We start from the raw sequence: 26,254 nt of genomic DNA, 5'->3' as shown, positions 1-26,254 counted from the left end.
ACATCAGATTAACACAACACAAGTCTAATATACACACAATATACAAATAATAACATACAATGTACAGTATACAATACACAATATAGAATACACATACAATAAAAAAGTATATATAGTATAAAATGTACAGTAGTACAGTTCGCATATTGTACTGTATTGACATTCAGGCTGTCGGTTGATAGTAAGTTGTTAAGAGAGAATCTAATATAATAATAATAATATAATTTATGACAGTCCGGTATGAGATATAAGAGTAAGAGTAATAAAGTGCATTGCTGATGTATTTTGATCGTGGGAGATCAAGAGTTCAAAAGTCCGATTGCTTGGGGGTAGAAACTATCATGAAGTCGGCTGGTGCGGGTCCTGATGCTGCCTGATGGTAGCAGTGAGAACAGCCCATGACTCGGGTGGCTGGAGTCTCTGATGATCCTCCGAGCTTTTTTCACACACCGCCTGGTATATATGTCCTGGAGGGAGGGAAGCTCACCTCCGATGATGTGTCTGGCAGTTCGCACCACCCTTTGCAGGGCTTTGCAGTTGTGGGCGGTGCTATTGCCATACCAGGCGGAGATGCAGCCAGTCAGGATGCTCTCTACAGTGCAGGTGTAGAACCATGTGAGGATGTGGCGGTTCATTCCAAACTTCCTCAGCCGTCTCAGGAAGAAGAGGCGCTGATGAGCCTTCTTCACAACGGCCTCGGTGTGGGCAGACCATGTGAGTTCCTCAGTGATGTGGACACCCAGGAACTTGAAGCTGCTGACTCTGTCCACTGGTGCTCCATTGATGGTGATGGTCTTTTCTTCTGAAGTCCACCACAAGCTCCTTTGTCTTACTGACGTTGAGGGAGAGGTTGTGCTCCTGACACCAGTGTGTCAGAGTGTGCACCTCCTCTCTGTAGGCTGTTTCATCATTGTCAGTGATCAGACCTACCACCGTCGTATCATCAGCAAACTTAATGATGGCATTGGAGCTGTGTGTTGCCACACAGTCATGTGTGTACAAGGAATACAGGAGTGGGCTGAGAACACAGCCCTGCAGGGCTCCAGTGTTGAGGGTCAGTGATGAGATGTTGCTGCATATTCTAACCACCTGGCGTCTGCTTGACAGGAAGTCCAGGATCCAGCTGCACAGTGAGCTGTTTAAGCCTAGAGCCCGGAGTTTCTCATCAAGCTTGGAGGGCACTATGGTGTTGAATGCTGAGCTGTAGTCTACAAACATCATTCTCACATAAGTGTTCCTTTTTTCCAGGTGGGAGAGAGCAGTGTGTATTGTAGATGCAATGGCATCATTAGTGGAGCGGTTGCTGCGGTAAGCAAACTGCAATGAGTCCAATGAGAGAGGCAGCACAGAGCAGATGTAATCTCTGATTAGTCTCTCAAAGAATTTGCTGATGATGGTGGTCAGAGCAACAGGACGCCAGTCATTTAAGCAAGTGATTTTGGATTGCTTTGGTGCAGGCACAATGGTGGACGTTTTAAAGCATGTGGGGACTTCAGACAAGGAGAGGGAAAGGTCGAAAATGTCCGTAAAAACACCAGCCAGTTGGCTCGCGCATGCTCCGATGACGCGGCCCGGAATGCCGTCTGGACCCGCGGCTTTGCGGATATTCACCCGTCGGAGGGATCGGGTTACATCCGCTACAGAGACGGAGAGTGAACTAACCTCTGTAGCTTCGGCTGCGAGAGCTCTCTCCGTGAGGGCGGTGTTATTTCCCTTAAAACGAGCATAAAAAGTATTTAGCTCATCCGGGAGAGAGGATGAGAGGATGTTCACGGCGGAGTTTTTATTCCCTTTAAAGTCCGTGATGATATTAATTCCCTGCCACATGCTTCTAGAGTTGGTGGTGTTAAACTGTCCTTCAATCTTGTTCCTGTACTGGCATTTGGCTGCTCTGATAGTTTAGTGGAGTGCATAACTGGCTTGTTTATGCTCCTCCGCATTCCCGGAATTAAAAGTGGAGGTCCGCACATTAAGTGCCGCGCGAACGTCGCCATTAATCCATGGCTTCTGGTTCGGATAGATCCGTATTATTTTGGTCGGAACGACATCCTCTACACACTTTCTGATGAAACACGTTACGCAATCAGCGTAAAGCTTGATGTCGTCAGAGGCGGACCGGAACATCTCCCAGTCCGCGTGATCAAAACAGTCTTGTAGCGTAGAGTCTGATTGGTCCGACCAGCACTGGATCGTTCTGAGGGTGGGTGCTTCCTGTTTCAGTTTCTGCCTGTAAGCGGGCAGAAGCAGAATGGAAGAGTGGTCCGATTTGCCAAATGGTGGGCGGGGGAGGGATTTGTAGCCATCCCGGAAGCGAGAGTAGCAATGGTCCAAAACCCGGTCCCCTCGTGTGTTGAAACTGATGTGTTGGTGGTATTTTGGTGCGACTGATTTGAAACTGGCTTTGTTAAAATCCCCAGTCACAATAAACGCGGCCTCAGGGTGCACGGTTTCCTGTTTGCTTATAATCCCGTACAGTTCCTTGAGTGCCCGGTCTGTGTCGGCTTGTGGTGGGATGCACACAGCAGTGATAATGACCGCTGTGAATTCCCTTGGTAGCTAGAATGGTCGACACAGAAGCATGAGAAATTCCAGATCAGGAGAGCAGATAGACTTGATAGAATGTACGTTCCACTGATCACACCAGGATTTGTTGATCATAAAACATACACCACCACCTCTGCTTTTACCTGAGAGGTCTTTTGCTCTGTACGCTCGTTGCACGGAGAACCCCGCAGGTTCAATGGCTGAGTCTGGAATCTCCGCAGACATCCAAGTTTCTGTAAGGCAGATAATGCAGCAGTCCCTCGTCTCTCGTTGAAAAGAGATCCGCGCTTTCAGCTCGCAGAGCTAGTTATCCAGAGACTGACCATTTGCCAGTAGAATACTGGGTAGCGGGGGTCGATTTGCATGGCGTCTTACTCTGATGAGAATGCCGGCTCTGTTTCCCCTTTCCCTCCTGCGTTTGCGCGGCCGGGCAGCCCAGACAAAGGGCTCCACTGGTGTGTTTGTAAACAGCGGGTTGGCATTGAGGAATTTGAAGTCTGGTTGACAGTGTATAATTGCTGAACCAATGTCCAAAAGTGTTTGTCTGTCGTAGACAATAAGGCAGACAACATCCAAGACAAAAAACATAAGAATAGTAAACAAAACAAACAAAACACTACCATGTTGTGTCGGAGCTCGCAACGCAGCAGCCATACTCGGTGCCATCTTGAGTCCAGATGGATTCTGAATTCTTGGCTTACATGAATTCTTTTAAATCACATATATTATTTGAGCTGTGAAGTTGTTTAAATAGTCATATTTAGCTGTTTTAGGGTTTGTTGCATTACATTGTCATGGAAACAAAGTTGTAAAATTGGCTATAACTTTACACAGAAAAGGTAAGTGATTTTTATCACACTAAAATCATGTTATTGCACATATTGTTTACCTCTTGTGGTTATACTTTTGAAACAGTGAGTATTTTAAGTTTACGTATTGGCCCCATTGACTTCCACTGTAAGTGCCTCACTGGAACCTTGATTTTTGCTTATTTTTAAGAAAAGGAGGGACGAGTCAAAATTTATTTTTGTGGTAATCAATATTATGCCACAAATGCTGTCAACTGAGCTTAACTTCTATTGAACCCGAAATATTCCTTTAAGTAGTTCTTCCTCTCTGCCGTCATAAGCGAAGGGCAGACCAACTCAAAGGTGCGTTGAGCCACCTGCTGTACTGGGGTAAAATTGCTTGTCGATTTGCACCACCTATTGTAAAGGCATGAATGTATATTTGTCGGCGATTCGCTTTGCATAATTGCGTAACCTCCGGTGTGAAAAAGACTTTTTGAGATAGTTCTTTTAATCTACAGCGCAAAACGTACAGCGCAACCAGTGTAATCTGATTTCCAAACCAATTACTCTTATGAGCTGGTTCTTTTGAATCAATAGCGCAAAGCATGCAGTTGCTATTTCCCAAATTAATTACTCTTATCAGCCAGTTCTTTTTAGTGTTGCAAAACTACTGTTTTTTCATGTCCGATTCTAAATGAATCAAGAACAGTTACGTGCACTTAATGCTTGTAGAGTAAATACTGGATAGTCGTACATATGACAATGTATTGTTAAAGATGCACATACATTTTATAAAAATGTTGAATGAATAAAATCTCTTAATTAAACAGTCTGTCTAAACACCTTTTGCAAGAATCTGTTCTGTCAAAATATGAAATGATCTTGTAATTTGCTAACAGGCTGCAGAGGGCAGCAAATCCATTAATAATTGCATTTCTTATTTCCAAGCATGTCTTCCTTTAAAAGTACTAAAATAATCATTAATGGGTCTTTTTGTGTCAACTCAATTTAGATTTTGATAAAAAGATTTCTGGTGAAATAAATACATAAATGAAGATGAAAGCCAAAATATTAAATGCCATGGATGAATATTCACCGAGTAATCCACGATTTTGTAGAGGGGGGTCAAAATGGTAATTTTCACCTATGATTTTGGAGCAAAACCACAGATAAAAAAAAAATAACCTTAGAAAGGTGGCAGCATCATTATTTTATTTTTACACATAGATTGGTAGGTCTGTTACTAAAATCAGTTGACTTTGGCAATCCTTGTTGCATTATATGCCAATGCTGACAGTTTTTGGCTTTCATCTTCATTTATGTATTTCATTCACCAAAAAAAAATAAATAAAAAATAAATAAAATTAAACTTAAAATATTAAGCTTGGGACCTCCGGTTGAATTGACATGAAATGACCCTAATGGAACCTTTACAGAACCAGAATTGTTAATAGGAATCAGAATCGTTCGGTACCCTACGATTCCCATCCCTAGAGAAAGATGTCATGGATAATGTCAGAACGTGACATCTTTTTATATATTATGAACTGTCACAATTAATTTGATCTTAAATAAATCAAAGGACAATTTGTGTCTACCCTTGTGTTGGCTATCCAATAAATATATGTTGTAATTAATTCACAAGAACAGTGATTACTCTTCAGACAGAGTAATTAGTAAAGCAATCCCATTAGAATCTAGAAAAAGTCATTTTCCCTAGTACCAGGAATTTTATGCTATCTGTGGCTTGTTCAGCCCACAGTTTCATGCAATTTCCTGTCCTATAATCAACAGTCTGACAGTGATCTCACGTAACACTGCATTCAGTAAAGACCATGGTTAGGAAGCAACATGACCTTTTCAATCATAGGTCGACCCAAAGACAGCACTGACTATTCTATCAGGTCTGAAGTTACGTCAGCATCCAGACCTAACCCTAACCCATTCAGATGCACTAAAGTCTAAAATTTGCACAGTTATATTTAAATTGACAGAGTCATGTGGCATACTACTCTGCCTACCACAGTCTGACCACTGGCCTACATTCATCCCAGAAAAAAAAAAATCCCTTGGTAAGTCCGCATATTTTTACAAGGTACCTTTCCACTAGGTCTGTAAACCTGCAACTATACAGCTATTAAAGTACATACACAAATGAATATATACAGGCATGGGTTCAGTTTTTAAGCTGTGGAGTGTCTCTCCCCTCAGGCTCATCAGCCACTTACTCTGCCATGCCCAAACTCTGATGATAGCATCAGCTTAGAGGCCTTGAGATGTTGGCCAGCCGGAAGGAACACTTTAGTGGCATGAGCCATGGTCAAAACATTTTACTACATCAGCACACTATGAGACGACACAAGGCCTTGTGTTCACTCAAAACAGCAAAGCATTGCATAAACCTAGCAAAACTCCACTTATGTACAATCTGTATTTTTTATACACACACACACACACACACACACACATTATATATATATATATATATATATATATATATATATAAATAAATGTTTGTGTGTATGTATATATATATATATATATATATATATATATATATATATATAAAAAAAAACTGACAACTCAAGTACACACTCAGCTGATGATGTCATCTACTCCTACTTACAGTTCTCAACAGACAGAAAAACAAGAAAGATTTCCCATCTGGTACACCACAGTATCAGGCATCTGACCACCCAACATGGTGCAACTTCTACAACTGACTGTTTGGGAAGATCTGAGAAAAGAATGACCTTTCTCTCTGTTTCAGTTGGTGTTTTTTTACAAATAGGGACAATACAGTTTGGAACAAAAACAGTAAATGAATTACGAGGGGGCCGAAATGTTTAATGTTGGCTAGTTTTTAGCAGCAGGTCCCTAAATGCTTCACTTAAAGTCTTTAACCTCTACATGACCAGTATCTTGGTCTCAATTCGCAGTTTTGAGTAAAGTGGCATGGTGGTTCTTTCGGGTCACTCACAAGTGTCTGTGTTTTCTCTTGCTCTCAGCTATGGCCCGTAGGTCTTCCTCCTCTTGCATTCGTTTGGCCAAATGCAGGTCCTGCTGCACCAGACGGCTCTTGTGGACATTGGATGCCAGGTGGCTCTCAACTGGAAAAGTGAAGGGTAGAAGAGAAACCGGTCATATAGGTGTACAGACACTAGAGAAGACTCACTACACTTGCTGAAGTGTGTAATTTTTGCACCCCTAGTGCCACTAAACATAATACAAACAGAACACCTAGAATCTAGAGCTGGGTACTGATATGGATTTTGATGATCGATTTTGATTCCATTCGATATGGGCATATTTCAGTTATAATGTCCCTTTTGCTTACATTTGAAAATAAATTCTCTCCCAGCTAATGCTGTTAATTATACAGGGGAACTTCTAACTAGGTACATAATGAAAATATGAAATGTTCTAATTATATTTTACTAATTTTTCATCATTTGGTCACATTTAAGCTTTTTAAAAATGGACAAATCCATGTATTCAATCAAAAAACATATTATACAGCATATATTATTTTTTGTTACATGTTTATTGTTTAATTGCTTAATCTTTACTATTTAATTTACATTGATTTGTTGAACGCGCTAATAACCGGTAACGTCTCTTTAGAAAACCGCCATTTCTGTAAAGAACGTCTGTAAATGAGCACGTTAACGAGAGAGACACAAATGATCCCATCTGTGCTATGCGTGGTTATTAATTTTCTTTTTTGTTGTTTTTGATCAACAACTGACTGTAGAGAACAGAAAGGGTTTTAAGAGATATTATTTAGTGACAAATGGGTCATGTGGCTGTTGTCTTTGGACAAATTACACGGAACATTTTAGTCTCGACATGCAGTGAATGGATCTCGCTACTGACTCCATCACTATATTACACAATTATTAGTGAGTGAAATCTGAATATTTACCAGCCAGTTGTGAAATTTGGTCACATATGTGAGTGATTTACTCTCACTGTAGAAGGTTGCTGCATCGAGTAAAAGAGCGATCTTGGAATTTAAGAATCAATAAAGATATTCAAATGAAGATCGCAATGCATTGGAAAAAATCTTTATTTTTATTCACCCCTACTAGAATCTTTTTTATATTTGCATGATACATTGCAATATTTCGGAGTTTATGTTATGGAGTTCCTAGAGATGCATAGTTTGTTTCAAAAGAGCACAAGAGTGCCTGCCCACTTTTTCAGCAGTCTTGGTTCCAGAAATATTTTTCCCCATAAATGTTTTTACATGGGGATTTCATAAAATACTTCATAAAGGCCATAAACCAAGTTCTAAGCCATGAACCGAACCAAACAGCTCCAGATGAATCACAACATTACAAACTTTGATCTTAAGCATAAACGTTAAGTAAAAAAAAAAAAAAAAAAAAAAAAAAAAAAGCTACAAGTCTGTGTTCTAAACATCCTAAATGAGGGCATGCACTACAATCCCATGAAGCAATGTGAATGAAAATCAAATGAAAAAAAACAATAGAAAGTATACATGTATTGATTTAAATTAGCTGATTTTAGATATATTTTGATTTAATTACAAAATATTCAGATTTTCTCAAAGTAATTTTATTCGTCATGGGAGTGGACGTTGCTGCTGGGCTCTTTTGACGTGCTTTGATGGCTGTAATTTTCTGATTGGTGGATTGTTTTCCTTCAAGATCATGGGTAGTGTAGTTCTTCACCATAAATTCCTCAAACACAATTTATTTTAAATTAACATGAAATAACACTGAATGATTGTTTCAACATATACAATCAACTAACAACCTCGGCACTCACGATAGTCATGTCTTTAAAGGTTTATAAGTTATTGATAAAAAATTTGCTCCCCTATGGAGAAAATGTATGGGATCTTTACATGTTCTTCATGCCAAAAATTCAGAATTGGAATGAACAGGTCTTTACATTGAACTGACAACTGAAAAGCTTTCACCTACTCTTAGTGATCATGTTTTGACAACTATTATTGGTATAAACTGATTTCACAAATGAAGACATATCAATACAGACACAAATGAAAGATGATGTTCTGAAATGGCAATTTGAGGGGTCACGTCAAACCCACTACTATCTCAAGGCCGAGTCAATGTGTCACGTCTGCAGGGCAGTAAATCTTAAACGGTGACGTAACACTAGGCCAGTCAATGCATCATTGGACACTTGTTATAGATCCAGTGATCATGAACATATGCAGTATCTAGTAAGACCAGAAAAAAATAATTATAAAATTAAACAATATACCTGATAGCAGGGCCCTACAGTGTGAGCATTTCACTTCATGAAAGTTACTCTGTGTGAATGAGGAAAATTATTTGGGCGCACCAGTGCGAGTGACATCTGACAACCGGTCAAAACTCATGACCTTAAAATAGGGGTGGGCGATATAACCAAAATCTTATATCACTATACGAGTAATTTTATATCACGATAACGATATATATATCGTGATATATTCATTTTTTTCTGGAAAACCAATAAAAATCAGTTAACATAATAAATAATCATATTGTAATGCCTCCTTTTTGGAAAAGCTAGTCAGAGAAATAAATACTTTTTAAATGAAAACTACTTCCTCTTATATAATTTTCTCTTTATTTAGAACTTGACAGTTAAAAATAAAATACTCAGTTTTAAATCAACCTTACCGTAATACTCAATTTCACATTATAATTGTTTTTTGTTTTTTTAATAATTGTATTTATTTATCACACATTAAACATTTGCACATATACAGTGAAATTCTTTTTTTTCACATATCCCAGTTAAGCTGGGGTCAGAGTGCAGGGTCAGCCATGATACGGCACCCCTGGAGCAGACTGGGTCAAGGGCCTTGCTCAAGGGCCCAACAGTGGCATCTTGGCAGTACTGGGGCTGGAACCCCTGACCTTCTGATCAATAACCCAGAGCCTTAACCGCTGAGCCACCACTGCATTATGCCACATTTCAGTCTGATGTGTTGTTGTCCAGTATTATTATAAACTTTCTTCAAGAAACTGAAGATCTTTTCAGAGCAACAAAGAAAATGACATTTTTAGTAAAAATTACACAACGTAAATAAAGTCTCGCAGAAATTAAATGCAAAATATATTTATAAACACTTGCAAAAAAAAAAAAAAAAAAAGATAAAAAGACGGAATGCTTCATTTTAAAGTGTTAAAACAGATTGTTTGTATTACCACAAGGGATTATCGTCACGTGACAGTTTACGGATTACATTTTTCTAATCTGTGTCATCTTTTGTGAACCAGATGTCGCACCTGTTTTAATAACAAGCTCCCCTTCATTTTCTTAAATTTTCTTTTGATCACATCAGCAAAAATTCATCATCAAATGATGGAGACGTACAGATGTGCGGTGTAGTCAAGTGCACCTTGGTATGTTAAAGAGATGATCCAGGTGTTTGGATTACACTGAAGCTGTCCCGGCAGAGTGTGTCAGTCAGATCATTGTGGACTTCTGCATCCTTCACTGTAGAGCACTCAGAACCGGCCCACAAAATCAGAATTGCAAAGAATCAGCCACGAGTTTGTGGGTACGTTTGCGCCGTTGCCTAATCTGCATAATTCCTTTAGTGAATCTGCCGTTAAACCAGAGCGGGCAAATAACTGATGAATTCATTCCCCTCTCAAGCCTGGTTTCAGTTTCACGTGAAGACCTGCCCACTGATAGATACGGTCATGCTGCGCACATGGATATTTATATTGCGATATACACGATATAGCAAAATCTGTCAATTGACACTTTATATTGTCACCACGATATATATCGTCATATCTCCCAGCCCCACCTTAAAATAACATAAAAATATCTAATCTAACAATATATGCAACTAACATTTTAACATTGCCATTGGCATCTTTTCATATATTTCAAATTAAACAGAAAAGTGTTCTGAAAAGCATTTTCAGTTGTTGGTCTTCTGTTGCATTAGTTTAGTAATTTTAGTGCTAGACCTTTTAAAGTGGTGAATGGAGAGACACATCTGACAGCGTGCAGTTTTATGTGCCGTTACAGCGACACTAAACAGTGCAGTTATACCGATGATGCTTTAATAAATACCACAATTCAACAAAATGTTAAATGATGTCAACTGGATGTTGTGCACCGACGATATTACTAATCTAACAGGTATTGAATGTGGACTCGGAGAGAGGATCGCCCTGTGAATCCAAGCACTTAGTTAAGCGCGTCATTCTTCATCCGGGATGTGCATAAGTGGTTTGGTGCTGCTCTGTCTTGGAGCGTGTCTTACATGAGGACTCTTGATAGTTTTGTGCAATGAAAATAAGTTATCACTTGTTGAATATCTGTCCGTTTTTTTTTATTGGAGGATTGTCCTTAGTAGCCACATATTACTGTACCTGTACTGTTGACATGCAGGGCTGGCTAAACTGACCGGTTAACTTTGAACTATGTAGTTTTGCACATCCATACTTTAAGCTAATAAAATGTTAAGCCTACTGGGTGAATATCATGTAACAATTCATATTCATGAGCAAAGCCTTCAGCTTAGTAGGACTAAATCACAGCATAGAGATATCTCAGTTACACTTTACAAGGAAAACATTTCTGTTTGTGGTTGAGTTCGCAATAGCATTGCAATGTAGAGAAATGCGCTCACCCACTCTTGTCACAAAAACACGATGTTAAGAGGTTACTTTACATTTGGATAGTAACTTTTAATGGCCAAGCATATTTGGAATAGCACAAACATGTATCAAGTGTGCTGTAAATATAACACGCAAAGCTCATTAGCCTCGCATGTGCTTCGGGTATGTTTAATACACTACCGAGAACAGCGCTGCGCACATACAGTAAGCACAAAGAGCAGCGTGTGCAGACTATTTATTTTATTAAATCGCAGCCCTTGTGGTTTGATAATCACCCCACGCCATATTGCGATATCGATTTTGTTTCGATTAATCGTTCAGCCCTAATAGAAGGTGCAGTCAGATACCTGGAATGCTTAAAGTTTAGAGGTAGTTATTTACATGAAACACTGATTTCAGTCAAACTAGCTTAATCCTACAACATTACAAATAAAGAGCCATTTAATCATTATCCATTGAGAACAAACCTTTCCCTTTCATTCACCGAAATAAATTCAGCTGGGATGGTTCAGCACCATCTGTGAGTGGGACTAAAAGTTGATGTGAACTCTGCAAGACTTGGACAAAAGGTCAGGCCTATTGATTTAATAGTCAAAGAAGCTGCTTTGTTTAATTAAACAAAAGCTTTGTTGGAAAGAAAATAACTGTATACTCGCCAAATTTTGGAGAACCAGAAGGTTATGGGATTTATCTGGACCATTTTTTTTTTTTTTTTTTTTTACAATGTAGCAGATCATCGCATTTGAACAAGAGCTTTTGGAGACCACAGATAAATATACTAAATTTCTCACTTGTTAATTTTTTTTTCTTGGGAAATAATGGTAGTAACACTTGCTTACATGTCTACATGAAAGCAGAAGACTGTTGAGCTAATGGTCTTATCCCAATTTCCAATTGTTGACAAAATCTCCAGTGCCTTCAAACCTCAGGAAATTGAAACTTCAAACTTTAAAATATAGATAATATTTTTCCTGGAATGTGGCCTTCCAGCTAACCAAACATTTGAATTTGTGCATCTATGCATGACCCTTTAAAGATAAGCCATGGTCACAAACAACAGTACAGCCGTTCACAAAATCTACTTCAAGGACTGTGAGGTGCAGCTGCAGGATGTCAAATCAGATGCTTTGTCTAAGTGCCTTCCACATGATGTCTGTGTTCTTTCTTTGTGTCTTCATGATGTCAAAGTCAAGGCAATGATCTTCTGGAGCTCAGAGTGTGATTTTCACTTGGATTTCAACACTTACCATACTTCTTTTTCTAAATACAAGAACTAATAAAAGACATACGATCATGTGTGGCCTGTGGTGAGAGTGTATAACCTTGTAACAATAGAAGGACATGCAAGGAGGAGGCGGCAACCGGCTGAACAGTCAACGTAAAGTTTAGTGATACAAATGAACTTAAAACCAACATAAACAAACATGCAACGCGGCCGTGTGCGTCTCTCTCTCTCGAACCGGCATCTCCGGCCACCCCTTATCTCGCTCTCAGCTGATTCAGCACCGGCCGTGCTCCATCACGGCCTGGCCATGCCCTCCTCCTCATCACACTCATCCCCAACCAGATTCAGGTCACCGGGGGGAAAGGGCGAGCGGACAGACGGACACACACACACACACAGAGAGAGAGAACTTGCTCGTCAGCTTCCGGATGCGCTGTCACCCGGTCCTCAACTGCTCCTCCACCCTCTGGCAGATGCCAGCTCGCTCCTCCCCCGGCGGATGGCAGCGAGTCCTACAGCCCCTGGTGGACGGAACCGCTCCTCCCCTTATCAGCAGACGGCCGCGGTTCATCCGGCTCTCGGCGGCCAGCAGTGACCCCTCCGTCCCTAGGCAGACGGCCACGGCTGCTCCCCTGGTGGATGGCAGCAGCGAGGACTCCACGACAGCACATCCCTCCTCCCTACCGGGTTTCAGCACCACTGTAACATTTAAAGGTCGGGGAAGGAGCAGGCGGGAACCAGCTGCAACGCAGCCGCGTGCGTCTCTCTCTCGAAGGTGGCATCTCCGGCTGCCCCTTATCTTGCTCTCCCGCTGATCAGCTGATTCAGCGCCGGCCGTGCTCAATAACAGCCCGGCCATGCCCTCCTCCCCGTGAGCTTGGGACTTTCTAAACTGGTTCTTTCCAGTGACACAGTGATTTATGTTTCACATTCTCTTATGGAAATAGGAAACACGGTAATGCCTTTCAATGACTATCAAACCGCTTAAGCAGGTTAATGATGTTGTAAACTTTCATGTCTTTTTGTTGTTTTTGATCAACAACAAACTGTAAAAAAAAACAAAAGGATATTAAAAGAGACATTATTCAATGAAAAATTGTGTGGATTGCATGGATCTCGTCTTTGGACAGACGGAACAAGTTTTTTTTTTTTTACCCTCAATGCACTGAAAGGATATACAAATTTTCTCAATTAATTTGCCATTGATGGGTTTAAAAATGGGGAGTGCTCATTTTGGTTAGTTCAAATTCATTTTGGACCCTACTTTCATGCTTAAACATTCATTTATATGCATATTTAGACCTTCCAAAAAATAAAAACAACACACAAAGGCTATGAAAGGACTTACTTTCCTGTTCCTGAAGGTTGTGGGCCAGACAATGGTCTTCTAGAACAGCAAAGTCCCGGCACACTGCAGAAAGTGAGAAAGAAAGATAAAAGCCAGATTATTTTCTATTAAAACAGAGCTATGCCATAGTTTCAGCCCCATGCAAGCAGTTAGTTCACAGCATAAAGCATTTTCTCATCATCAAAATACATCTATCAAAGCAGAATATTTGAACAACAAGCACTGCAAGTAAAAACTCAAATTTCAGTGTAAACAGTGGTCTATGAAGGCTTGCGGTTTTATGAGAACAAGTGTCATCCCGAAGACGGACTGGGTTAGCTAGAAACAGCACTGCAACAAGTCATTATCACCTCTGCCCAGAAATAAATATAACTCCAGGAACTGAAACTCTGTCCTTCACATCCGCCCGGTTTTTGTATCTGCTTTCTCTAAAGGTTTTTACAGACCACATTTTGTACGTGGTAGTTTCTATAACCACTAAGGCATGGTTCTTTACTTATGTGAGAAGTGTTGAAAAATCTATCCAAGTGTGCTTAATTTGCAACTGATAAAACTAGAAACTCATGACCTCCTGATATATGTTGTTCAGATAACCTGTCTGAACGATGTCGCTGTGGCTGGCTTCATGCATGCGCTTGTAAAATTTATATTTTAAAGGCTCATTATTACGGTTTAGTATTTCTCTGTAATGTAGAACAGTGTTAGCAATGTTACTTATAACAATCTTTCTCAGCCCTGGAACTCAAACCATTTTCTGATGCCCCCCCAAAAAATATATATTTAAGTAATTAAATTAATATCATAAACGCGTGACAACTAGTCGGCTAATGGCTTAAACTAACTACTACTAGTCGACTAGGAAAATCTTTGGTCAGGGGCAGCCCTAGTATTATCAACTAGATTTTATGAGACAGAAATGTAAACTGCGCTGGTTAGGGGAGGTTATTTTATTTTACATGTACACACGGTAGTCAAATAAAGGAAAGCATCCATCATTTACAGCAGGGGTGCTCACACTTTTATGGACTAAGATCTACTTTTCCATCATGTTATTGCAGCAAGATCTGCCAAACACAATATATATATTTATCACAATTAAGGCTGCAACTAACAATTATTTTGATAATCAACTAATCTAACGATTATTCAACTATTCAAGCGTTATTGCAATGATTAATCATTAGCTCTTAACCAACTATTCAACTTGTGCCCCGACTTAAAAGTAGGGTTGCAACAGTATGAGATTTTCACGGTACAATAACAGTCTCAGAAAATATCACGGTTTCACGGTATCATGGTATTACACAGTTATTATTATCAGTTACAATGACCCTTAAAGGAGTGAAAACAGAAGGGTTTTTTTGGGGTGGTTGAACAAACGCTTTATTATAATTGAAACTTGAAACCATTTTTTTATTTTTATGGATGTATGTGTAAAAGTCTCCCTTTTGAAAATAAAATAAATAGAATAAATAAGAAAGCTAACAGAATTAATAATAAAACAAATTATAAACATGGTTAAAATAGCATGTAACTATAACATGTTATAACTAAAGCATGTTAGTTTACATGTTAGCATAGCATGTTAAATTAACTACTACATGAAAAATAACATCAGCTGTGTGAGCTTTAAAGTAATGTCCTATGATTATTAACAATTAACATATCCTGTAGGTGCGCGACAGCGCAGCCAGACTGCTCCTGTCTGTACCTTTAACTCGGTTTTGCTTCAGGACCCAGTTTTTTTGGACATCAAGTGGCGACCCACCATAGTAAAAACGTAACCTGTATTTAATGTATCCTGGGTTGCATTTCCTTTTAAGTTGCATAGTTTTGTTCATGGTTTTCAAGTACAAGGACATGCATCAAGTGGCATTATTTTTGTTACTGACGTCAACAACAAAAACATCAGGATGTTTTCTCTCACCCCTTTTAAAAATTGAAGAGCATATTTACTTATATTAGCCCATTATTATCCGGTTTGTTTCCTAATTTCAAACATAATTAAAACAGAACATACATATTACACAGGAGGAAAGGCTCCTCAATAACATGGTTAGGTCAGTGTAGCTAGCCTTAAATAATATTCATAATAATAACAAATTATAGTTATGAAAAAATAAATACTAGCTGAAACACATCTTGAAACTTTAACTACAAATGCCACTGTTGGTATAAAATGAGGTCTAATAGATGCTAGGCGAGGAGGAAAGGAGATGCGCACATGCAGGCGAGATTCTCCGTCCGGTAGCAAATGTACATGGTATGAAAATCGTCAATTTTCATACTGTGGTATACCGTGAAACCGGTATACCACTGCAACCCTACTTAAAAGGTTGTATTAAACGTGCTTGCGAACAATAAAACTGACAAAACCATCTTTTAAAAATACCTCTAAATGAGGAGTCACATGACAGCATGCGAGGATCGGACGTGTGAACGGGAGCTCTGCGCACTTTGCTAGTTTTAACACTTTTTATGATATAAACTGGTGAGATTCGAAACACTGTTCCATAACTGTTCTAAGAGGACAATATGTCAAAGAATTCAAAATCCTCGGGCTCTGGAGACAGTAAAAGACACTTATGTGCTCAAGCTGACACCCCCAAGCAGGCCCCGAGTCAGGGAGTCGATTTAGTTGGAGAGATCCGGGAAATGCAGCGAGAGATGTTGAACATGTCGGCAATGCTGACGAAGGTCGTTGCTGACTTGGGAGGATCTTGCTGTGATGCGTCGATCAATCACTGCCATGGAGACTAAATTCTCTGAGGTGGTTACAAGAGTGGGGGATGTCGAGAAACGGATCGATTATCTGGAGTCATCGGAGAGAATTATCTGCTAATCCGCTAGCTACCAAGGTGGATTTGGAGCGTGTCTGGGAGAAGTTGGAGGATATGGAGAACCGTAGCCGGTGGAATAATGTCCATATTGTCGGAATTCCTGAGGGGAAGAGGGTCAGGATATGGTGAAATTCCTGGATGAGCGCTTTCCGAATCTATTTGACATAACAGGCCATAAGATGGAAATTGAACAAGCTCACAGGGTTCCTTCTCAGCAAGCTGTGGAGAGAGGCAGACCCTGATCAATTCTGGCCAAATTTCTAAGATCATCCGATAAAGACCTTGTGTTACATGAGGCGAGGAGTAAAGGAGCTTTCTTGGAAAAACCACAGCATTTTCTCATTACCAGACATTGCGAATTCGACAAGAGAGAAACGTGATCGATTCAAGGAATGCAAGAAACATTTACATCAACGGAAGGTCGCTTTTGCACTGATATTCCCAGCTAAATTGAGAATAGATGCTAAAGATGGCCGTAAAACATTCACATGACCACATCAAGCGATGTCCTTCATAAAGTCAATGGAGTGAGTTATTTATCTTGCGGTACTCACGTTGCAGCCGAGTGGACCGGCTCACTGAACATTCACTTGACTGTTCGAGGAAACTGAGCGCCTTTTTTTTTTATTTTTTGTGCTGGTTCCACCTAGCGGCTGGAGTTGTTTTGTGGAGTAACACTCCTTCAGGACAGTTTTGTGGATGAATCTGCATGCTCTTTGTGCTTATTCCTCCTATTGGATGGAGTTTGTTTTGTGGAGTATTTCTTGAAAAGACATTGGAGTGATTAGGTCATTTGTTGCACTCATGTTGCAGCCGAGTGGACCGGCTTACTGAACATTTGTTTGACTGTTTGAGGAAATTGTGCACCCTTTTTTTGTACTGGTTCTGCCTAGCGGCTGGAGTTTGTTTTGTGGAGTAACGCACCTTCGGGACAGTTTTGTGGATGAATCTACACACTCTTTGTGTTTATTCCACCTATTGGCTGGAGTTTGTTTTATAGATTTTCTTTTGCCATGTAATTCTGTCTCAAAATTTGTATAGAAACACCGGACTTGAGCAATCCGACGGCAAATTTGTTGCGGGGGCGTACATGTATTGTTTGAGTTTAGAAGGATGGACAACAGTTGGCGCTGTTGTGCGCAGGGTTAATAAGCACGTTTTTCTTTTTTCTGTTTGTTTGGTTCTTGGGGAAGTTCGAGGTTTGATTGTTGCACTAATGTTGGAATGTGGTCTTTATCATTTTGTTTTTGACACACAATCTATTTTTTCTTATGTCAAATGTTAATATGAGTGGATTGTCTCTCTCCTCGTGGAATGTGAATAGGTTGGGACTCCTCATAAAAAGGAAGGTTATTTCTCTTCTTAAGCGTAAGAAATATGATATAGTGTTTCTTCAAAAAATGCATCTTTCCCTGCAGGAAGCTGAAAAATGTGGGAAGATATGGGGTGGACATGTTTTCTTTTGTGCTGGCTCAAGTAAGAGCAGGGGAGTCATTACGCTGATAAGTAAACATCTACAATTCAAATGTCTGAAACAGAGACATTAGGAAGAGTCATTATTTTTTCACATATACACATTATTTATACACAGTTTTAGCCGAAATTCAGGGTTTATTTTGGCTAATATTTATGCTCCTAACATTGATGCTCAGGGCTTTTTTATAGATCTTGAAGGGATGTTGCAAGCCGTTGGCATCCCTCATGCTATAATATTGGGAGGAGACTCAGTCCATGATCATAGTGAAGCAAAAGTGTGTAAGCCCCCTAGAGCAACATTGACGCTTCATAGGATGTGTAAAAATCTTGGTCTTACAGATATTTGGAGACTTTTAAACCCATCTGGGTGGGACTATAAATGTTTTTCATCAGTCCATAAGATTTACTCTAGAATAAAGTTTTAGAAGTCCCTCATTTCATCTGTTGTTGATTGTTCAATTGGAAAAAATTTGTCTCAGATCACGCCCTGGTGTGTTCAGAAGTGTTGCCATATATGGAGAAAATGAAATCATATAGTTGATACACTTTAATGTATCCCTTTTGCAGAATCCTGAATTCCAACAAATGTTAAAGGCTGAAATCAGCGTCTATGTGGAGACCAACTGGTCCTCAGTATCCTCTGTGGGCATGGCTTGGGAGGCAATTAAGGCGATTCTTAGGGACCGGATCATACAGTATGCCGCATTCACCAAAAACTCGTGGAATTGGAAGGGAATAGAGGCAGAGCTGAAGCGTCGAATGTCGTCTAACGGCCTCAGAGAATTGACCCGATTGAAATACAGATTTAATACTATTTTGTCACAGAAGGTGGAGTTTTGGCTACTCAGGGCAAGACAGTCACACTTTGAGTCGGAGGACAAGGCAGGAAAGTTCTGGCTAGATATATAAAACAGAGAGAGTCTTTTTCTACCATTCCCTCAGTGAAATCTGCTGGGGGTGAAATATTTACCTCGGCCATTGATATAAATAATGCTTTTAAAGAATTCTATCTTGATCTCTATAGTTCCATGTCTTCGTCTACTGATGAGAATATTAGAAACTTTGTGGAACCATTTGAACTTCCAAACTGACGGCTGAGCAAAAAAATCATCTTGATTCTGAGATAACATTGGAGGAGTTGGGCGAGGTAATTAAGGCCTTGCCTACAGGCAAGGTTCCGGGGCCAGACAGCCTTGCCACTGAGTTTTTCAGATCTTATGCTACAGAATTGGCTCCACTTTTGCTAGAAGTTTATACGGAATCATTAAAGAATGAAAAGCTTCCTCCAACCATGATGCAAGCCCGGATCAGTCTGATTCTTAAAAAGGACAAAGATCCAAGCGAGTGGGGGGGGCCTGGGTTGCTCAGCAAGTAAAGACGCTGACTACCACACCTGGAGTTGCAAGTTCGAATCCAGGGCGTGCTGAGTGACTCCAGTCAGGCTTCCTAAGTAACCAATTGGCCCAGTTGCTAGGGTGGGTAGTCACGTTGGGTTAACCTCCTCGTGGTCGCTATAATGTGGTTCTCGCTCTCGGTGGGGTGTGTGGTGAGTTGTGCGTGGATGCCGTGGAGAATAACGTGGGCCACCACACGCACTACGTCTCCGCAGTAACACGTTCAAGCCACGTGATAAGATGCGTGGATTGATGGTCTCAGACGCGGAGGCAACTGAGATTCGTCCTCCGCCACCCAGAGTGAGGCGAGTCACAACGCCACCACGAGGACTTAGAGCGCACTGGGAACTGGGCATTCCAAATTGGGTAGAAAAAGGGGAGAGAAAAAAAAATAAAAAATGTCCCCCAAAATTGCATCACATTTATAATTTGCAAGATATGATTTATGCCTTATGTAATCCTATATATGCGCTTTACAGATAGAAATTCATAAATACATCATATTAACTTCAGCCGTCCTGCCATTTACACATGTGTTTTTAAGCCAAAAGTTCTGTGGAGGAGATGATGGGTTTTCGGTCACCCATTTAGTCATGCTGTCATGCAACTTTAGCCCATGTGTAGTGTTTTCACAAGAAGGATCAAAGATTATTTACCGAGTAAAAGATCTGATTATTGGCTGTGAGAACAGACTTGCCACTAAATCAGTTGTGATGTGTAATATACAGTAGGTAGATATTAGGCCTAATCTGTGAATTAACAATGTGTATATAACATGAAATCAGACAACCCAAACAAGACCATCACTGACTGATATACAAAGAACAAAAACAAAAATACCTGTATGGTCCAGAAATTAGACATGTAACAGGTGTTTAATGAGGATGATATGAGGTAGACTTTCAAATATTCATCTTCACCCTGCAGCTGAACAGCTCTGATAATAATAGCCATAGTGATCTTGCTTCTTTTCATATCAAATAGCATTATCATGTTGAATTAATGTTTACGTTTTGAAACATTACCTAATTAAATGTATACTTACATTTTGGATATTGAGCAGCTCGTGATTTCCAGACTCGTGTATAACTGGGGTTTAATAAAGTTTATAACGTCTCATTCGGCGCTTCATCTCTAAAGGCGAATTAATGAGAGAAAATGTGTGGTTTTTTTTACAGTGGGAATAAAACTAGCGCTCTGTCCCTTTATGAGAGCACATGCATGTTAAACAGTCTATGCTGCATGGAGAGAGATGATGATGTGACATATGCACGGAGAGACATGGATTTTCAGTCCTATAGAAAGAAACTGTTGTTTTCTTGTGTTCCAACGTGTGGATTACTAATTTTCACCAACATGTAAAAACGCAAAAAAATTTCCGCACTGTGAACACGGAATGTGCGGGGATACTTAAGTGTTGCACAAGACGTTAAATCCCACTACGAAATTCATTAAGTGGTTTTTTTTTTCCTGCTATTTTCTACACATTGGTAATAGCTGCTGCTAAGATACTTGGAAAAGAGCGAGGACAGTGCTAGGACAGTGCACTTGGTGTCTGCACATGACTGTGCCTTGACGCGTCCAGTATATTATGCACTTGCGCGTCTTTGCAAGATAAATATACTTGCGCTCACTCCTCAGTTAGAAGACTTCGTGTAATTTTTGTGCTCTCTCGCTTGTTGTTTGCTTGCACTAATGTTATAAATGTAGCAGTGGCCCGATCGGGCAAGTGACAGTTCTAGCAACTGGCCCGAATCTCTCTCACACTGGACCCGGGCCATCGGGCAGTCCTTATTGTCGAGCCCTGTAATGTGTACGTTTGCGGTGTTTATATTGTTTGCCAATTATAAACCAGCTCATGTGGATTTATAACTCTGTCAATGTTAGCTAGATGTATCACTGGCTTCCATGGCTGCCCGCCAACTTGTTTCAATTCTGGCAACCCCGGGTTGTAGAAATACTATTGGGAAATGAGCAGTGGGTGAGATCTCACAGGCCAAAACACAAACAGAAATTCCAGCCTGGAACGGACATTTCAAAGCAGAATATACTGGCTGTAGTATTGTTTTCGGAGAAGCCAGTATTTCAACTTAGCATGCTTCCTAAATCTCTGCACTCTAAAAAATGCTGGGTTATTTTTTCTACCCAAACGTTGGGTTGAACCTTTTGGGTCATTTAATTGGGTTGTTTTCTCAGTGTTGGGTAGTTTTTGGGTAGTTTTGTGTAACCCAACTGCTGGGTTAATGGCTGGGTCATTTTCACTGACAGTTGAATCAATACACCCCTCCCCCAACACATCAGCCCAGTTCCTTGGGTCAAATCAACTCAGCGCCGAGTTACTTGACGCCGCACGCAGGCTGTTTGAATTCACCTCAGGTGGAGGCAGTGGTTTTCAGCATGGACAGATTGTTGAATTTATTTGTAATATGCGAAAACAGGCCAGCTTTAAATGTACCGCTAGCTTAATTAGCTTTGATTTACTTTCAGCTGAAGGTACATGCCACGCGATTAATGTCATGTAAACGTGCATTTCTTGCTTTTTCAGATAATTAAAATAAGATTTTTTTCCATAACATACACCACTTAAGCAGCTTTCGCAATACATTTTCTGAACACTTTCTTGTGTCCACATAAACAGTCAAAGTTGCCCATCCCCCACCTCAAGTCTTATTGTGGTGCTGAGTCAAAACAACCAGTTGCTGAGCTATCTTCAGGAGGGACTCGAGTCAGCACTTCTTAAGTGGATATACTGGAGCATTTTTTTCTGGTGAAATAAAGGTTTGTATCTGTCTTTTTATTTATCAATCGTTACCACTTTGTGAAATGTGCCATTCTGAATCTAAAACGTCACTTACACACGATTGATTTAGGTCAAATTGAAGACTGTAGGATTTAATGTAGCTGACAGACACAGATCATATCGACATTTATAATATTTTGAAGTTGAATTAATGTGCTGGCTAGAATTAATGATCCCAGTCACCAAGTCAACACATGAGGAGATATGGTTTAATAATACATCATAAATAAAAAGTGGGATACAACATATGTTATACAAAATTTTGAAAGGATAAAAATAACCCTGAAAATATTAACCAATTTTTTATATCAAATTAACCCATCGTTTTTGTAAAAATGAAACCTTTTCAACCTTTGGGTTGAAAAACAACCCATTTGCTGAGTTAAAATGAACAACCCAACTACCTGGGTTGGATTAGCCCAAAATGTGTTCTGGCCCATAGTTAAACAGCAGTTGGGTTAAAAATCCAATTTGGGTTGTTTTTAACCCATTATTTTTTTTTTTTTTTTTTTTTTTTGAGTGTGATAACATTATGATAACTTTATGCTTTAGTACAGTAAATATATTACATATTGCTCCTTTAACTTGGTTTACAAGTAAATTAACTTTTGAAAATTATTAGGGGCAAAATTGTTTGGTGTGGGGGAACTGATGTCACAACTGTGGAGCAGTCGTATGTTTTGAAAAAATAAGATAGAAATCAGTTTCACAAAATCAATCTTGAAATTTGTGTGCTTATTTTACTCTTTGTGTAGATTATTATAGTTATAAACATGTCATAATTTGTATTTTTATAATGGATTTTCATAGTTTAATATTTAAAGTGCGGGTCTGGGAGAAGGCTAAAACAGAAAAAAGGTCTGTACATAAAAGTCATTAGAAAAGTACCAAAAATAAGTGACAAATGTCTGGTAAAAAGTTTCTAACTCAGTTTCAATGTGACCTTCATATAACAAAAAGAAATGCTGAAATCTGTTCATTAAAAAAAAAAAAAATAAGAGAGCCATAAAAACAAACACCCAAATATTGTGTTGCTTTCATTTCAGGAATTGCTGTATGTCTCATAAAACGTGTGTATCGGTCGACACCTAGTCTAATAACAAAAAACTTATCCACTTCCACTTGACACTGTTAGTCTACAACCTGAACTGGTGTTTTACCATACAGATTGACAGATGTGTGAGGAACTGAATCAGCACTTGAGGATGCAACATATGCAGCCTAAAGCAACACAAACAGTTTGAGCTGCATCAATTAAAATGTCTAATCCATTATGAATGATGATCTGGAAGCCACTACAAAGCACCACCCAAGCAGTGACTTGCAAACACAGACAGTAAGAGTCACAAGGAAAAGCTGAAAACTCTCCAAAGCAAACATTAAACCAACCACTGAATGCATCCCAAGAGGTCTTAGCCTAGCAGTAAAAACAGTATATTTTTCAAGCCTGCACCTATCCAGAGCATCCTTGACATTCCATGAGCTAAGAGCAGCTCCAACAACAACAAAACAACAACACCACCACCACCACCACAACGCTGAATGCATAAAGGGTGGGGGGGAACCAAGATCAAAAAAAGTGGTATGTGCTATTTTCAATCTGATTTTTTGGTTAACCTCCCAGCTATAAAACACCCACATCTACTTATTTTATTAGATATTTCTAATAGACTTCTATTCACTATAGAAATTTTATTTTGAGATTGCATTAATTTCAACGACTTCTCTAGGCCTGAAAATTACCATTTTGAAAATGTTCAGCAAGAGTACAGGCTAATAACTGAATCTGAACCTCGGATGAAATTACCACACACGGGATTTGGAGCAGGAATGACAAATACTGCCACACGAATCCATTCCGAGCATCAAATCAGCCTAAAAAGACTATTTTCCCCCTAATAATGTGATCAGTCAGCCATCAACAGCTTGTGTTGCACTACAGTCGTTTCCAGCATGCAGAAGCTCCTCATGCTGGATCGGCTCCAATCTGACAACACATGTGCCAGTTTTCACACTATTAGCCGCCCTACAGTCCTCATATTAGACACTATATACCACCTAAAAAGTATTTGGTACAAGAAAGACAGCACAGGCCACCATTTGAGCGCTTTCTCTGTAAGATGTAAATCAGATGTGAACGACCATCACAGCTGACAAGCCAGTAAATCTATTTAACATGCTCTGTTTGACTTTCCCTTTCGGTAAAGATTACACATTATGAACAAAGACCAGTTCACTGACAGACTAAATACCAAAACACCTACATCATTTATCATAAGGTCATCATATTTAACAGTGTTTTACATCTGACAGGAATCAGCCGCCGTTTGAGGGATATCGTGCGTTTTCTCAACGCTATTCTCCCGTTTGTTTTAACGCTGAAACGCACAATGCCTCAGCACGAGCACCATCACCATCATCTTCACTCACCCTCTTTAACGCCAGGCAAGTTGTTCTGATCAATACTAAAATCACCCATGTCGTCGACAAATTTTCAAAAAGCGCTAGTGTTTCTCTGGGGTTTCTGAAGGTTATTGTTTGACAGACTGATGGCGGTTTCCGTCAGATAAATAAATACCAATCGATGTCCTCGGTGAGGTGTCGCTCTGATTGGTTTCTGTCGCCAATCTAGGCTTTCTTGCAGAGTCCCTCCCTCTGTACCCACACCAGATGACTATTATGAGATCACGCACCATCGAAGGCTGAGTTGATCGGGCGTTTTTTCAAAACAGTATTTTTGCGCCCTTAAAGGGCACTTAAGGAAGGGGGACGCCACTCGAAGGGTTGTTCCAAACAAAAGTAACAAAGTACATTTTTTCGCAAAGCGCCCTTTTACAAGACTTTTAGTGAAGGGTAAAATCAAACTGCAGTGCCATGCTCTCTTCAGAGTGCCCACATCAAGAGCTTTGTTCTTTGGAGTGAGTAGGGCATAGGGATGATCACTTTCGATTGGTTTTCGCCCTTGCGTTTGCTACGGATGGCAGGGTGGAACATACCACGCACGCGCGCGCTCACATTCTTGCACGCAGAGAAACCCGCGCAGACACTCACACGCCCACACTGAACCCGCACAGGCCTTAAATTCTTCCCGTCTGCATCTCTCAGAACTATCTAAATAATAATAATAAAAATTATAAAAGATTTTGAACAGTTTTTAAAACTTAATTACGATCGATATTTATGTTAACCCTGGATTCAAGGGTCAAGAGCTCCAATAAAGGAATATTCCAGGTTAAATACAATTTAAAGGGATAGTTCATCCAAAAATGACAATTTTCTTATCATTTATTCATCCCCATCCCAGACTTTTTTTCTTCTGCTGAACACAAATGAAGATTTTTAGAAGAATATCTCAGCTCTGTAGGTTCATACAGTGCAAGTGAATGGTGACCAAAAATTTGAAGCTCCAAAAATCACATAAAGGCAGCACATCTGGGATGGCATTCAGGTGAGTAAATGATGAGAGAATTTTCATTTGTGGGTGAACTATTCCTTTAAGCTCAATAGACAGCCTTTGTGGCATAATGTTGAAAATAACTTTGACTCGTCCCTCATTTATAATAAAAAAAAAAAAAAAAAAAAAAAAAATTAAAAAAAAAGATTCATTATTGAGGTTACAGTGAGGCACTTACAATGGAAATGAATAGGGCCAGGCTTTAAATGTTAAAATACACACTGTTTCAAAAGTTTAGCAACTTGACATAAACAATATGCGTGTTTACATGGTTTTAGTGTAATCTGTTTTAATTGTATGCAATATTAACAGTAATCTGGTAAACACCGCTAAATCCCTGATTTTATCACACTAAAATCATGTTAACACCAATAATGTTTACTTCTTGTCACTATACTTTTGAAACAGTGGGTATTCTAATGTTTATCGACTGGTCCCATCCATTAAGCTACTATAGACAAGGTTACTGTTCCCAGTTTAATTTGGTGTAACCCCACTGACAAAAGAGGATGCCAGTCAATAGGAAATTATATTTACTTTTAAAATCCTACAAATTGTAATTGTGATCTTGTATAAAATAAAAAAATATATAAGCTCAATTGACAGGATTTGTGGAATAATGTTGATTACCACAAAAATTAATTTCGAATTTCTTTGAAAAAAAAGCAAAAATCGAGGTTACAGTGAGGCACTTACAATGGAAGTGAACGGGGCCAATTTGGAGGGTTTAAAGGCAGAAATATGAAGCTTATAATTT

The 26,254-nt window shown here is 39.5% G+C and overlaps 1 protein-coding gene across 2 annotated transcripts in view; it reads right to left on the bottom strand.

The window, feature by feature from the left end:
• Window positions 1-24,925, bottom strand: part of LOC127438262 (coiled-coil domain-containing protein 50-like) — a 43,725-nt gene extending 18,800 nt beyond the window's left edge. Inside the window, exons 1-3 of one of the 2 annotated variants that reach the window (XM_051693720.1) lie at window positions 24,474-24,925; window positions 13,534-13,596; window positions 6,316-6,445 (exon numbers count right to left, since the gene is read on the bottom strand). In XM_051693720.1, the coding sequence (XP_051549680.1) occupies window positions 6,316-6,445; window positions 13,534-13,596; window positions 24,474-24,522 (242 nt within the window). In that variant the 5' untranslated portion in view covers window positions 24,523-24,925. The other variant, XM_051693721.1, reaches the window with a different exon arrangement.
• Between the last annotated feature and the right edge of the window lie 1,329 nt (window positions 24,926-26,254).

Source organism: Myxocyprinus asiaticus, chromosome 49, assembly GCF_019703515.2.
Source record: "Myxocyprinus asiaticus isolate MX2 ecotype Aquarium Trade chromosome 49, UBuf_Myxa_2, whole genome shotgun sequence".
NCBI lineage: Eukaryota > Metazoa > Chordata > Actinopteri > Cypriniformes > Catostomidae > Myxocyprinus > Myxocyprinus asiaticus.
Note: the sequence above shows the minus strand (reverse complement) of the source record. Positions and strands in the feature narration are given on the sequence as shown.